The following is a 16,748-nucleotide window of genomic DNA, read 5'->3' as shown; positions in this document are numbered from 1 at the left end:
GAGGAGGTGATGGAGTGAGGTAAGAAAAATTTAAATTTTAGTTTTTAAAAATATTTTTTTGGGAATAGTAATACTTTAATCTTTAATTTTTAATTAATATGAATAGTTTATTGTTTAATTTTTGTCAAAGTGGAATATTTTATCCATGTAGAATACCATGTGTCAAGGTTTTTTCCAAAAAAAGAGTGTATTACACACACTTGAGACGTGTTTCTCAAACTAATAAGTGATAGTTTAGGTACAAAAAAAGAGAATAGTTTAGGCGTGTTTTTGATACTTATCTCTTTTCTTAACCAAATAAGATGTGAATTCCTGTCATGATAAAGGACAAGCTTGTATCCTCTAAGTTCAGTTTACTTGTGTATACTATGTGCAAGTAGGTGTTTGTTCCCTTGCATATTTGTTTGGATAAACTCAACTTTCTGATGTTTGAGGAGTTGAGGATAGGCTAATATCCTTTATCATAGCTACTGGCTAATGTGATAGTTTGATGATGTTTGAGAAACTACAGAAAATAAAATGCTATTTTCTAAAAATAATTTTGTGCTTTGTGGTAATAGCATATAACAGTCCTATTTCCAAATGCTTTTGTATACTGTTGTAGCGGTATTGTGTTGAAGTATGTATTAATACAGCTAATATGTCACTAAAATGAGGTACTTAGTTTGATCTTAGACTAAGAAGATTATAGGCAGATTTCAGGATGTGTCTATAGTTGATGGAATATGTCTTGTAAAATTATAAAGGGGAATACTGCTTATACATAAGAGGCATATTGGGTGGGCAGTTTTTTTCTTTCTTGAAGTGTAGTAACTCCATTTGATGAATAATTGGTGGGATGAAAATTGATGGATTAATTCACAACGAGGAATTATATCAATGTAGCAATTTCTTTTTTCCATGTTCCATATGGAACAATCCTAAGTTTGGAAGTTCTTATAGACCTTAAAATTGAATGTCCAACTAATGTTTTTGGACTACCATAGTGTTTGATGATGGTAATCTTTTCTAAATTCAGCTCCTCAAGTCACGGAAGCGGCTGGAGCTCCTTCTTGAAGATCTTCCATGTGACCATGATCCTATGGATTATTATGAAACATCAGATCAGCTTTTGGAACCACTGCTTTTGTGCTATGACTCGCTGGTACTAGTCAATCCTCTTTGCTTTCGTAATCCATTTATGTACCTTCTAATTATTATTTAAGATTTCTGAAGAAAAAACTGTTAATACTCATGGACAACTCCTAGTTCTCAAAAATGTAAATATTGGGTGCGTTGCAGCAATCATGTGGGTCTGGGGTTCTAGCTGATGGCCGGCTTGCTGACCTAATCAGGCGGGTTTCTACATTTGGGATGGTCTTAATGAAGCTTGACCTTCGTCAGGTATATGTTTTTTCATGTTGTTGATGAGTTTTAATGAAACACATGCTTATATCAAGCCAATGAATCAGGAATCTGGTAGGCACTCTGAGGCACTTGATGCAATCACAAAATACTTGGACATGGGTACATATAGTGAGTGGGATGAAGAACAAAAGCTGGACTTTCTGATCAAAGAGCTAAAGGGGAAAAGGCCTTTGGTTCCTCCTACTATAGAGGTAAGATAATGTACTTCTATCCTATTTTAAGTGTATTGTTTAGTTATCTTTGTATTTGTTTAATTGATCTAATCTTCTGTGCCTTCACAAGAGGAAAAGAATGAGATTTAATAGAACCCATTTAACACTAGAGATAGGTTGCACGCCCAAATATGTAGGCAAGAGCAGTGGCGGAGCCAGAATTTTTAATTAGGGGGTTCAAAATCTGAAGAAATAGACACACGAAGTAGCCTAAGGGGCTAAGGGGGTTCAACATCTACTATATATACATAAAAAAATATTTTAACCATGTAAAAATAATATAATTTTCCACCGAAGGGGGGTCGGATGACCCCCCTAAAGGTAGGGTGGCTCCGCCACTGGGCAAGAGAAGTACCTTTATGAGTGGTTAGTACTGGGAGTTGCAACTCAATCCTGTCATTGCTTAAAGCTCTGCATCCCTCTATCTACGAATAATATAGGAACCTTTATGCTAGCCTCATGTGTTACGTCACTAAACTTGCACCCCATGTGTTCCTTGGATTGAAGAGAGTTCAATAATCACAAAATATAGTTGGGAATGCTATCGAAGAGTGGTTGGAGTAGGGGTGGGCATAAAATCAGAAAGACTGGACCAGGAAGTGATATTGGGTAGTGAGTATCAAAACCATATCATTATACTCTTTTAGTATATTGAGTAACGAGGTAGATAGCTGATTCTTGGATTGGGAAATGATATCGGATAGGGAGTAACTAATGAGTACCTAAGCTTTACCACTTGAGTGAAGTGTATTCATGTTGCAATTTAATTAGCTGCCAAAGTCTGTGGCCTGAGTTCCTTTGTTAGATTGCTGGTTCCTATTCTTCGTCTTGGACCTGAATGTTTTTCTTAAAATCTTTCTATTATAGGTTCCGCCTGATGTCAAAGAAGTCTTGGACACGTTCAAAGTAGCAGCTGAATTAGGAAGCGATTCACTTGGAGCTTATGTTATTTCCATGGCTTCAAATGTATGATCAATATTCACATGGTGTACACATAGGCTACCTTTGGCAGTGGTGGAATGGTTCAGCTAAATCTGCACAAAGGATATCTGATCTCAAGTTTTGGGCTTCTTGTTTCCGTTATCTATTATATACTAACATTTTGATGCATCTTCATTTGGCAGGCCAGTGACGTCCTAGCCGTAGAGCTTTTACAGAAGGATGCACGCCTTGCTGTTGCTGGGGAACTAGGCAGGCCTTGTCCTGGTGGAACGTAAGACTGATATCTCTTTGGTTGCAGATGCAATAACAGAACTTTCTTCATGAGCTTATCCAAAAACTAATGTGCATTTGGATGTCTGGCTGTGCAATAAATTTTCAGAATTAATATGACCTATATTCATGCCAGTAGGGCTAATGTTAAGCCAATGAATTGTCTTTTCAGTGATCATCTTTTTTGGTACTTATAAAATTTCCATCTCATGGAAGGTGGTAATTTTTAAATTCTTATTCTTTAGCTGCATTCAGACAAGTTCACATGCTTACAGGGCAATCTCTTTTCCCCTTGATGATTGGATATAATCTTTATGTACTCCCTTACTTTCTTGCATTGTAGGATTAAGTTTCACTGTAGCTGGTTTCAGGGGTTTTCCTGTTGTGGTTCATAGAAAATTGTTTGATCTGGTTCCAAGGGAATCAAATTTATTGTGGAGTGCTAAATCAACAGAACTATGTTCACATAAATTAGGTATCGAATCAGACCTAGGAAGGGTGACGGATCCCAGTTTCCAGACAAATGCTATTGGCATACTCGAAATTTACTTATGCATCCATGAGTGTGGAGTCCAACTTTTTTTTTTTCATTGTCTGGTTTCATATAAGACATCTTTGCTAGATAAATATCTAAGTACCTAGTAACATATCTGCACTGAAACCAGTTGAGATGAGTTGTAAAATTAACATTGTTGCTCACACAGCCAGACCATTTAAAGGGAATATACCAATTGAAAAGAGGTAATGCTTCTATGATTATGAAAATAATGCTAAATATTTCATGTATTGCAACAGACTGCGGGTGGTTCCTCTGTTTGAGACCGTGAAAGACTTGAGAGAAGCTGGCTCAGTGATTAGAAGATTACTATCAATTGGTTGGTATAGGGACCACGTCATAAAGAACCACAATGGGCATCAGGAGGTATTTATGCCAAGATGCATTAGGCTATCTAAAAAAGTTTCACTTTTGGGCTTTTAGCTCATGGTTGGTATGCACAGGTTATGGTTGGTTATTCTGATTCTGGAAAAGATGCTGGCCGTTTCACTGCTGCGTGGGAGCTTTACAAAGCTCAAGAAGATGTTGTAGCTGCATGTAATGAATATGGAATAAAAATCACTCTGTTCCATGGACGCGGTGGAAGCATTGGTCGTGGTGGTGGTCCTACATACCTTGCAATTCAATCCCAGCCACCTGGCTCTGTTATGGTTTGTTTTCAGTTAAACTGTGTTGAAGCTCCTAATACATGCATGTACAAGATTTGTTTTAATTATATCATGGGTGCATTCAAATCAGGTTGTTCATAACCATATAGTTCCAGTCACCATGTGGTAGTAACTGGCTACTCCATCTTAATGTCAAAATAAGGAGAGTGTATTTGGATGGGAATTGGTTTTACTAAAGGTATCTTATATTTCCATAAATGAACCAGGAGAGAAAGCCGGACATGTATGTGTTCATCAACCTATTAAGAATTCATCGAACTTCTCTGGACAAAACATTTTAGTCTGAATTGCTACAAATTTCCTCCCTACCTGTCCTGCTTCCTCTTCGTCTAAGACTTCCTTTTAATTTCTTATCTGACCACTCGCAATCTGCTCTCTAAATTATCATGCATAACAAAATTTGATTAGATTCAAAAATATGGTCCCAATCAATGGGCATTAGTTTGCTTATTCTTAAACTAAGGTTTTGCTCTTTAAATATTAGAACAGTTTGAGAATGATAAGTAATACTCTGCTTTGCTATCAGAAAAGCCTTAATATCACCTCTTATCATGCACTAAGAAGTCTTTTTAATTTATTGCTGAAATTATCAGGGTTCTCTTAGATCTACGGAACAAGGAGAAATGGTGCAGGCAAAATTTGGATTACCCCAAATGGCTGTTCGGCAGCTAGAGATATACACTACAGCTGTTCTACTTGCTACTTTACGTCCCCCACAGCCTCCAAGGGAACAAAAATGGCGTAATCTGATGGATGACATATCAAATTTGAGCTGCAGGAGTTATAGAAGCACAGTATATGAAAACCCTGAGTTCCTTACTTACTTCCATGAGGCAACACCTCAGGCAGAGCTAGGATTTCTCAACATTGGTAGCCGTCCAACAAGGAGAAAGAGTTCAGGTGGAATCGGTCAACTCCGTGCAATTCCATGGATATTTGCATGGACCCAAACAAGATTTGTCCTCCCTGCATGGCTTGGAGTTGGAGCAGGCTTGAAAGGTGTTTGTGACAAGGGACATACAGAAGACTTACGAGCAATGTACAGAGAATGGCCCTTCTTCCAGTCCACTGTTGATCTTATAGAGATGGTTTTAGGGAAAGCAGACATTCCTATAGCCAAGCATTATGATGATGTTCTAGTGTCTGAATCACGAAGGGGACTCGGTGCAGAAATGCGGAGGGAGCTCTTGACAACAGGAAACTATGTCCTACAGGTTACTGGTCATGAGAAGCTATCAGCAAACAACCGTAGCTTACGGAGGTTAATCGAGAGCAGGCTTCCATATCTGAACCCAATGAATATACTGCAGGTGGAGATATTAAAGAGGTTGAGACGCGATGAAGATAACCATAAGCTTAGAGATGCATTGCTCATTACTATAAACGGTATTGCAGCCGGGATGAGGAACACTGGCTAAAGGCCAACAAGTTCAGGTATGATGTACTTATATATAAAATGTAGATGAAATTAGAGCTTATCCTTCTATAACCTATCAGTAGTTTTGATTTTCTTCACGTACTTCTCTATGGTATATTTTGTGATTAAGCATTTGAACGATCAAACATCGAATCCAATTTCCTTTCTTTTTGTTTATTACATACCATTTACGAATGGAGGTTACACACACTGCTTGGTGTATCTACTTGTTTTACATATCCCATAACTCATACCTGTCATACTGTGGTAAGTGGAGAATATGGTTCATCTTCTAAGAAGAAACATTCATATAATGCAAGGTGTTTCCCTCTAATATGAATGGAATATAATATAATCTCATGTCCAAATCACAATACATCATATGTACTATGGTACCATTTTTGGCTTTTCCTTTTAAGCATATAATATAGGATTCTATATGTTCTTTAAAGAAGATTCTACCTCCAACAAATATGAGTGAGGTTCAATCATCTTTTACAAAATCAATGTATAATTGAGAAACTTTCAAAGTTGCATAAAAATCTTTTCATTTTGGTAAAAATGGTGCTGTCCAGCTTTGTTTTGCCAGTATTTGCTTAAGCTATGTACAATAACAGAGCCAAAATTTTCATTAAGTAGATTCAAAATATGAAGAAGTAAGCATAATTAATATAATGTTTACTCCTTTTAATGACCACCTTGTATTTGAATTCACTGGCTCAATTAATTTGAATTCCCATTGTGTAGAATCCATAAAAGAAAGAACTCCATATAAAGAATTTCTATATATTCTTGGAACTCGAATCCGTGACCTCTGATTATGATAGCCACCCAAGGATGATATTTTCTCCTTGTATTCTTCCAAGTCATTAGGGTTGTGGGAAGTCATTTCATTTCCTTTGTTGAATTCTTGTTTGTGACCCCAACAGGCAATTAACTTTCAACCATTCAGTCATTCACTTTATGACAAAAGAAAGAAATTTTGGAGAAAACGAGATGCACAATTTTGTAACTTTGTATCTTAAATGGTCACAATGATCATCATGAAAATCTCATTATTTATACCACAAGTTCTTATTATAAACCTCGTTATAAATCAAAAACATATGGAACTAAAAGTTCTTTTGACATATGTACTATACTTTAAGGGCTCGGTTGAAGAATAAGTTATTTCAGGATTAGTTATCTTGAGATTGTTATTCTATCTTCAATGTGGGATAAAAAAATACTCTAATAATCTTGGAATAAGTCATGATCTTGCGATTTTATGCCAATCAAATATGGGATAAGCTCATCCTAAAATTATAATAATTGAATCAACTTTGAACTGAAAAGACCAACATGGACTGTAGTAGGATAGTTGAGATTCCTTCATCCTTAATTAATGGTCTTAGGTTTGAGTCCCCTAAAATGGAAACAATTTTGTTAGAAATGTCGTCGTCTCTAGAAATGTGCTTTGTAATGCGCGAATTCAAATTAATCGAATGTCTCAATCATATACCAAGCACTATATAGGAAACGATCAAAAAACCTTTAAATTGAAAAGACATTGATGGGGATGCAAATATAGTAGTGTCCATAAATAAGGACACATTACTTGCAACTATCTAGCTAGCTGCAGGCATTATATGATAAGATGTTAGTGTGTGTAGTGTCCATAGTCTCCTCATTCATAACCTTGAAAGTGTACACATTTCATGTCCACAAGTTAATTACGATCGAGTTTGAAAAAATTCATTAACTATGATTTAAACTTTGTATCTCGATTAAGAAATTTACTTAATATATTAAATAATCTATCCCAAATCCAATTATTGTCATGTCCTATGATTCAGAACCCATCGTGATACCAAAATTAACGGAGAGCTAGTTGACGAGAACGTGTCAAGGAGAATCCTGACAAATTACTTCGAAGTTGACAAGCTTTTGATAAAAAGAGTGTATATGACCGTACTTTAGACAAATCTCACATCGAAAAGGAATATAAAATGAAGTGCTAATTGAATACTACAAGAAATATGTCTTATTGTGGCGACTCCAAAAAGTAGCCACAAATAAGAATGTTCTTTCTAATCCTTGTTCGTTTAGCTATTTGTTAATTGGGTCTGGATCCCAATCAACTTTTGTGAAGGCCTTCCAGTTCTATTGCTTCTTCTCGATCAATAAATAGTTATGTGACATCTATATAGGTATCAAACCCGATACATTTGGTTAAGTACGAAGTCTTACTACTTTAATACTATATTTTAAAAGATTCTACATCTATGGGTGTCAATTTATAAGATCAACTCAACACCTTATCGGGAATGTCAGAATAAATATATAAAAATATACATATTACTAAAAAAATAATAATTTCTTTTGGCATTTACTTTAGAGTCAAACATGTGTAATTTAGTGTGAATGATAACATACAATTAAGTTATAGTGGACGTGATTATATTTATTTAATTAAGGACCTAATTATTAAGTCTTAGCCCTTAGCCATAAAATCCATCATTTAAGTATGGATTATGAACCACCATTACTTGAAAAGCATGTTAGGGTCAACTAGCACTATGAGAAGCACTTTAAAAAAAATTAAAAGTGTAATTTATACACACTATACAGTGTAATATTTTTTTAATTACTGAAAACTTAATGATTACATGCTTGCAGCTAACTATTCATAATATGGGACATTAATTACTTAAAGAAATGGTAATAATAATGTGATGCCCTTAGGAAGGGTGAGCTGATTAAAACGAGTTAAGTAGGACTGACAAATTTTTAGGCCGATAAATTTTTAAAGATGAACTTAAAGCAAATTTACCATCGAAAGAGAAAAAAAGAAAGAAAAGGAATAAAAAGTATAACTCAAATTATATTCATATGAAATACTCACGTCTTTAGGCTCTATATTTATTAGACCAAAAAATAAATTTATATGTATCTAAAGTTTAAACGAATAATAAGTGTCATAAATTTAAACTTTGCAAACAAATTAGCTTAAGATAAAGCTAGTTGTATAAAATTGTATTTTACATATGTTATTGATTACATTAGATATAATTAATAATAGCATGAAAATGACAACCCACCAAAGGAGACCTTAAAGAGATCGAGTAGTCAAAACAAGATGCCCCTCCGTATATTTTTATTTGTTCAATTTAAATTTTACATGTCTATTAAAACATAATATAATTATCTCAATATCTATATTAAGATATTTAATCTTAAATCTTGAAAAATAAATTTTAAAATAACTAATCAATACTAAAAATCATTAAATTATGAAAGAATATTTTTTCTATTCATAGGCTAGAAAAAAGTAAAAGAATCTTAATTTGCCACGTTAACGTTGGACAAATTTTGCAAAGCTCATAATTCAACATATGTCACATTTTTTTATAACAAAAAAAAAATCACTTTTTGTACCCTTTTGTTTTTCTCCCCATAATATAATTCAAGTCTGCAGGTTTCAACAATATGTGTCCATTTGTCTAAAGAAAAATCATTTTAAGAAAGTAAACTTTATTCTAGTTAAAAATAATAGGAGTACTGTATATTTACTTGAAACAAAATTGTTTTAAAAAGTTAATTTATATGATTAAAGTGTAGGTTTACTAATAAATACATAAATTTTATATATATAGTGGCTGAGTTAGGATTTTCAACAAGGGGGTTCGAAATCTGAAGAAGTAAACACACGACTTAGTCGAAGGGGGTTCGACATCTACTATAGATATCTTAAAAATAATTTGAGGAAATTTCGCATATAGCCACTCAAAAATAGCCTAATTACGCTCCGTAGCTATTGTTTGATAATTACAATTTGTAGCTATATGTTATAGGGAGGAGAGACGCGAGCGAGATTGGGAGAGAGAGGAGAGAGGGTAGAGAGTGGGAGAGATGTGAATTGTATATGTATATCGGTTAGATAATTGTATATTATACATATGTATTTGTATATAAGGCAAGCGGGATTGAGAGAGGGAGGAGAGAGGCGTGCGAGATTGGGAGAGGGAGGAGAGAGGCCAATAATTTGTATAATTTGTATAATTTGCATCTCATTTGTATAATTTGTGGCTACGTTTGTATAATTCACTTGTTTTTGTATATTGAGTAATATAAAGTCTAAAATTATACAAATATGATAAAACTTGGAATAACGAATTGATACAAACATAAACATATGAACTTTAAACAATTATACAAAATATATTATACAAATTACATTATATAAATTATATTATACAAAATCTGAAAACTACACGTTTATATAAACTTTAAAAAGTTATACACAAAAAAATTGAATAATGTATATGGCGACAAAACTGAAAAACCAAAGCAAATCATCCTCATATACAAATATAAATCATCGCATACAAATACAAATCAAACGAAGAATTGTTTATTGCGAATTATACAAATGTGGCGAATTATACAAACGTGGTTGATTATACAACTCGAAGTCAGCGCACATAATTAATGGTTAATGTTAGTCGTGAGTGATAATTATAGCAAACTATAGCTATGATGAGTAATTAATTAGTATAAATTTGCTTAACTGCGTAATTTTTTTAAATAATTTTAACCATGTATAAGTAGTACATTTTACTTATAGCTAAATATTTCTCCTATCATGTACGCCAGGACATAAGGTAGTATTAATTTATGCAGTTTTTTAATAGAATAAATATTCTCCAAAGAGCATTTGTCACAAAATACACAAGGTAAAATGAATTAAATGATGCCATTTAAACGAATAATAATTATATTGATTCCACCCTTAAAAGTATATATGGTTTCATTCCTATTACGATACTTTTTTTCATCAAACATTTTTTTATTTTGTTATAGATATCTACCACAATTATATCTTAAAATTTAAATTAATCTTTCTTTATATAAAATAGGCAAAAAAACAAACATAGTGCAAAGCCTTTTTTTCCTACTTTTACTTAATAAGAGGTTGAATTTCTCTATATTAAGTAATAGAATCAAGCTTTCGGACCAATAATTAATTAGCCAAATTATATCTTGAATCTTGTGCTGTCCCCTTCCAAAAGATGAAAAATTAATAAACTATAGGTTACTTTTTTTTTTCCGGTGTTCAATATTCGTATCGACTGCTCTGAATTTGCATCGCGTAGGGCTCTTCGTTCGAGAGTAAAGCATTCTCTATCAAGAGTTTTTTTCATATCCAGAGCTCGAATAAGAGACCTCTGATTAAGAGGAGCAGTCACATCCATTGTATCACGTCCTTTGGTGGGTATACGTTATTATAATAAATAATGAGTGAATTTAAGAGTTTTGTCATAAAGAAATAAGAATCATATTCTTATTCTAAATTAAGTACGGAATCATTTAATGCCAATCAAATATTCACATCAAGTTGTGACACGAAAAGAAGATATATATTAGTGCTCTTTTAAATTTATTTAGAGTCAAAAGCACCTAGAATAGAGAGTATGACCAAATAGATAAGGGGAAAAAAAGAGCATAATGTGGAAAAGCTTAGAAACCAAGCATTTTAACACTTGGTTTATTGAGAGATATGCTTGAAGTTTTTTTTTTTTTCATTTCGTATTTGATATTTGTATTAGGATTTAATTATATTGAATTCGTGTAAAAAAATAAATTAAAGATTCGTGGTTAAAACACTTTTTAACATTATATATATAATAAAGCTCGAGCCGGAAATCTTTACTTAAAATTAATGAAAGAGTACTCCATCATCACTCTATCACAACTCTTATTATTACTCCCTTTAAACCACTTTATTTGTCACGATTTCAAATTACACCTCCCTTAAAAATATAAGATTACTTAAAAGATATACAAAATAACCATTGATAATAAGGGGATTGTTTGGTTTGAAATCAGAATATTCCAAAATTATAATTTTGAAATTAAAATTTAGATAACTTAACCTCTCTTTTATATGAGTTAAGTTATCCAGATTATAATCCTAACCTTAATATCAATTTCAGCTACCCATGTTTTCAATCAAACATAAAATAAATTTAAATCGAAATAACTCATCTAATCTCTCGATCCTAATGCTCCTTGATTAAAATCCAATTATAAAACCCTATCAAGCTCTTGCATTGTATTTCCAACACTTGTAAAGTATTGAAAAACAAAATTGGAATTTTATAAAGTTCTAACATTGGAAGATGGAGGTCACTACATGGTACTATAGTAACACAGTTGAAAAGGCACAAGAGAATATATATATATATATATTTTATTATTATTATTATTTTTTTTTTAAAAAAAAAGACTGAAATATAATATTTGGGTATTTTCTACTTTTTTTCTTTTTAACTAAAGAGTGTGAAACAACCTTGAGCATCTTTACACGTATGGATTCAAAACATAATTTTTTGTAAAAAAAAAAATTCCTTTTTAAAATGATTGAAGAGTGAATCTAATATACCACCAACAAATACGGTGCATCGGGTGAAACTACTCTTTTAAATTAAAAGTCTCGAGTTCAATCAATAAATATATTTTTTTATAAAAAGCACTTTTCTCTAAATTGAGTTATACGCGATACAAATCTAAATTAATTGAGCTTCAATATGAGTATCGGACACCTTGTTAAGTAGTGTGTCAAGAGTAAAAAAGGAGAAGCTTAACATGCTTATGGAACGATAGATAATAGGTGATTTGCACAAATAGTATCTTCTAATGTAACTATTTAATTTGTGACAAAAGAAGGTGCATAAATAACAATTTACTATTGTTCTCATTTTATTTTTCATTATCATTGTCCTTTTTATTATCATTCTTTAGGCTATTCTTAAAATAATATTTTTACTATCAACAATATACTACAATTAATTTATTATCATCTTCTTTTGTTTAGAGACTATGACCTATATCCTCCTCCGTGTTTTACTCGTTTTTAATAAATATATACACATTAGAATCATGCCAAAACTCCATAATTTATCATAAGTTAACTTTTGCTATATTAAAAAAAAAAAAACTAAACAGATTATGTGAAAGAGAATGAGTACAAAAGTCAAAAATAAAAATAATAGATGGGCCAGGACACTATACATTTCTTTTTAAAAAAATTACTCAATCAATGAAGAATAAATGTATTTTTAAATAAATATTTCATAGTTTTGATTCATGAATCGTTATATTTTTTTCTCGTTGAAACTTTAAATTTTACTACTATTCTCTTCCTGTTATATTATTTGGTCTTTGTCAATCTGATACATTCTTTAAAAAAATTAATAAGAAGTTTATTTTACTTAACTAACATTTTAATGATGCTTTAGAACTCTAAATTTAACTAATACTACTTTATGTCGTTATTTAATAGAGTACTAAGGACAATATTAAAAAAGTCACTTGATCAGTAGTCAAAATTAATGCACAAGAAAATGAAACATCTATCTTTGGAACGGGAGCAAGTAGTAAAATGAAATTGAGGGAGTATCTCTAATTTATTTTAAGAACTATGAAGTAATTAACAATAACAATTTAACATAAATTATAGGTAACTAAAAAGTAAAATGGTAAATACTTGAGAAAATTTATGATTATTCACAAACAAAGGATCAAAAGTGCACATTACAAGTAATTGAAAACTAAAAGTACTTAGTCAGATAAAAAAAATGCAATTAATCCTATAATTTATAATTAACTCAACACCAGAAAAAATAAAAATGAAAAAGCTTAGCAGTTCAGTTGATTAACTACTGAACTTTCACCTATTTAGTAAGATTTCATTTCCCCACCTTATAATCATCTATCTCATTTCCCTTTCCCCTCTCCTTAATTTAAAATAAAAATAAACCGGATACATTATACCAAAAATGATATTTAGCGGTAATTAATTAATGGTAATAACTTAATTTTCACTAAATATGTATTTTTTTAGTGAAATTAGCACTCTTTGTGTATATCCCTAAGGCCTACAACGACATTGGATCCAATGACAATTAATTAATGCCGATAAAGATTTTAGCACTCTTTATTAATGTGCATATTTATTATCGCTAAAAGTTATTTCTGTTATAGAGATATAGTTTATTTTCACGTCTTTTCTTGATTTCCCTTTCTCCAACTTTATAACCTAATCTTTATTGCCTAAATTAGTGTGTAAAAATGAAAAGGGATCAAGTAACAGCAAACTAGATTGAGATTCTCATATGAAAAAAAGCAAAGGAAGGGTTCTTTTTACAAAAAGCAAGACACTTCAATCTCATCCACTATCTTCCATATTGAATGAAAATTTGCCACAGAGAAAGGCATCACTAGCTTTTCCCCCTTAATAACTCTATAAAGGAGATACCAAAGTTACCTCATCGATAGGCGAACTCAGAATTTGAAGTCAAGGGTACATCACCAATGATTATTACATATTAGTTGAAAATCTTGCTGAATATGAAGTCGTCTAACAAATATTTTATTTTTCCATGTCTAATTTTCTAAAGTGAATTTATAATTAATTAATCGAACTTCAATGCGAATATCAGACATCAGAGACGAAATATATATTAAAAAAAACGGCCCTCCTCTCTCAACAACAACAACATATCTAGGGAAGTCTCACTAAGTGGGGTCTAGGAAGGGTAGAGTGTATGTAGACCTTAGCACTATCTCATAGAGGTAGAGAGACTGTTTTTGAAAGACCTTTCGCGCAAGTGCATCAAATCCAAGTAAAAGGAAGAGAAAATAATGAAGAAAACACAACAACTAATGAGAAAAGCATGTGTAAAGTCTACAAGAAAGAACAATAACCGCAACAAAATAGTGTGATAATTGAAATACAATACACAACATATGACCAGAACTACAAGAGTACAACTAGTACTATAACAAACACTAATAAGTCTAAGCCCTTGCAAGGCAAGACAACACTCTATTCCTATTAACCTCCTATATATCCTAATAATACGTGATCTTTACTCTTTCCTATTTAGAATCATGTCCTCAATAAATGAATGGGGCTGGTTCTAGCTTAATATCTTGAGCCCATTTTAATATATGATTCAAATTATACATATTAATATTGAAAAAGAAGTTATACTATCAAAATAATTTCAACTTTTTATAGGAATTATAGTACATTGCTTGCTTGCTCTATATTATATGGTTATCATATAATATTTGCTACAAGCAATTGAAAGATAAGTTAACATAATATTTGATAAAATTTGACTTTATTTTTCATTGTAACTAGGCAATTTGTAATTTGATTTCATATATCTAACTTTTTTGCTTTTACTTAAAAAGAGAAAATAAAGTAAGAAAACGAAAAGCCAAAACTTCTAGCAGACAATGACATTTTTTTTTAATTTTCCACTCGGTGTTTGGGCTGGATCTGCATTGGAGTCCCGATTAAATTTGGATCGATCGCATGGACTCATTCAAAGGTGGCATTCCCAACAAGATTGTCTCCATAGACAAGTTTTGAATTCGAAAAGCCGAAACTTTTGAATAAGGGTGAAACAATCTCAACCACTGCACCAAAATTGCACACAACAATGACATTTTATAAATTAAAGAAAGATCTAACAAAAAGCAGAAATCATTTGATGAGCAACATAATCTTCTTTTGACCTTTTCTTTTTCTTTTTCTTCTTTTTTCCTATAATAATTTTTGCTAAAAGAAAATAATAAGTGTTGAGGGAAGGGAGGTGGCTTACTGTAATTAGTTGGAAGATTATGTGGACCCCATTAGCATAATTTATTTGTCGGCCTACCTAAATATATTTTGTTCTTCAAGTTTAAACGGTCAATAAGTTTTGGAACAATTACACAGATTTTTTCGAGATTTTATCGAGTGGTTCAGTACGCGAGATGAAATAGATAAGAATAATTTATAAAAATTGTTATTTTATCTTCTATATGTGATAGTTATTTTTATTAATATAATATTGTAATGAAATATAAAATAATTTTTAAAATTCTTTTATCAGGTTAGAAAATACACTGATTAATATAAAAAAAATATTTTAAATTACAATTTCTGCTAAGTAATCTGATTATATAGATATTTTTGTATTACCATCGTATAAAAGTTAAATTCTTTTGGTTACATGTGGTCTCCAGCTACACAAATATGCACTTCAATTTCCTTTGATATTGCCTTCTTAAGTGAATATTCGGACAAAATTAAAGAAAAATGACACTTCATCTTCAAAAAAAATAAATAGAGAAAAACAATGTTCTAAATTCCTTTATTTCAGGTAAATGTAAAATAAATATGTCATTGATGATTTACCAATAAGAAACACGTGACATACATAATATATAACCCAAACCTAACATTTATTTCCTTGTAATATTATTTTATAACAAAGAAATAATTGAAAAATATCAAGGGTGTGGCTAATGATCAATGAAAGAATGATAATCATGAAATTTAATGTTTAATTTCAGTTAAGATAAAAATAATATTAGATAATAATATTGTTGGGAGTGAATATGAATTTTTTTGGAATTAATCAATGTGCGAAATAAAATAAATCACTAAAAATAATAGATAATTTTTTCTTGATGGGTTGTATTATATATCCTGTGGAATTATATAGCAAGAGATGCAAAAGAAAATAAATTTGTTAGCATCTAGCACTCTTCAATTCTAATTTATGTGAGCATTTTTCTTTTTTAATCTGTCACTAAAAAAGAATGAATATCTTTTTATATTTCAAAGCAACTTAATTTTTTATCCTAAACGAGATATTTTATATCAACGCAATTATCTACAACCTTTTTAGATTATAATTTTGTATTTTTTTAACTTCATATCCCATCAAAGTATATGCATCACACTAATTGAGACACAGAAATTTCTAAGCTTTATCTCGCTCTCTCTCACACACATATATGCAAAAAGCATAATACATAAATGTGTCTTTTAACTCAATTTTATTAGCTAATATTTGTGTCCTTCAACTTAATTAGTTATTTAGAAGTAAACAGTTAAATTTGTGCACGTCCAAAATTGAATGATATATATATATATCAATTTAAGATCAAATTAAATGACATATTTATATATTATGCTTTAAACAAAAGTGGAAAACTTGAAAGTGACATCCATTATAAATTTATAATATGGCAAATTTTAATACATCACACCTGGACTTCCAACATTTGACAACTCTCTCTTTGTGGGTCTCTCCCTATATCATGTCTCTAACACACATTGCTTCTTCTCGTGCTTATTTTTTATCACTTTAAAGCTCTCATCTTCTCTTTTCTTCATTTGCATGTGACTTTATCTTTTTTCTCATCAACAAATTAAACCTTGAACAATTTGA

At 31.3% G+C, this 16,748-nt stretch overlaps 1 protein-coding gene across 1 annotated transcript in view; it reads left to right on the top strand.

The window, feature by feature from the left end:
- Window positions 1-5,649, top strand: part of LOC125856414 (phosphoenolpyruvate carboxylase 4) — a 14,948-nt gene extending 9,299 nt beyond the window's left edge. Inside the window, exons 13-20 of the mRNA XM_049535945.1 lie at window positions 1,019-1,144; window positions 1,282-1,383; window positions 1,452-1,598; window positions 2,487-2,585; window positions 2,744-2,832; window positions 3,627-3,753; window positions 3,831-4,037; window positions 4,649-5,649. Of these exons, the coding sequence (XP_049391902.1) occupies window positions 1,019-1,144; window positions 1,282-1,383; window positions 1,452-1,598; window positions 2,487-2,585; window positions 2,744-2,832; window positions 3,627-3,753; window positions 3,831-4,037; window positions 4,649-5,473 (1,722 nt within the window). The 3' untranslated portion in view covers window positions 5,474-5,649. The remainder of the gene's footprint in view (window positions 1-1,018; window positions 1,145-1,281; window positions 1,384-1,451; window positions 1,599-2,486; window positions 2,586-2,743; window positions 2,833-3,626; window positions 3,754-3,830; window positions 4,038-4,648) is intronic.
- The last annotated feature ends 11,099 nt before the right edge of the window (window positions 5,650-16,748 follow it).

Source organism: Solanum stenotomum, chromosome 2, assembly GCF_019186545.1.
Source record: "Solanum stenotomum isolate F172 chromosome 2, ASM1918654v1, whole genome shotgun sequence".
NCBI classification, from domain to species: domain Eukaryota; kingdom Viridiplantae; phylum Streptophyta; class Magnoliopsida; order Solanales; family Solanaceae; genus Solanum; species Solanum stenotomum.
This window is presented reverse-complemented; position numbering and strand designations above follow the sequence as displayed.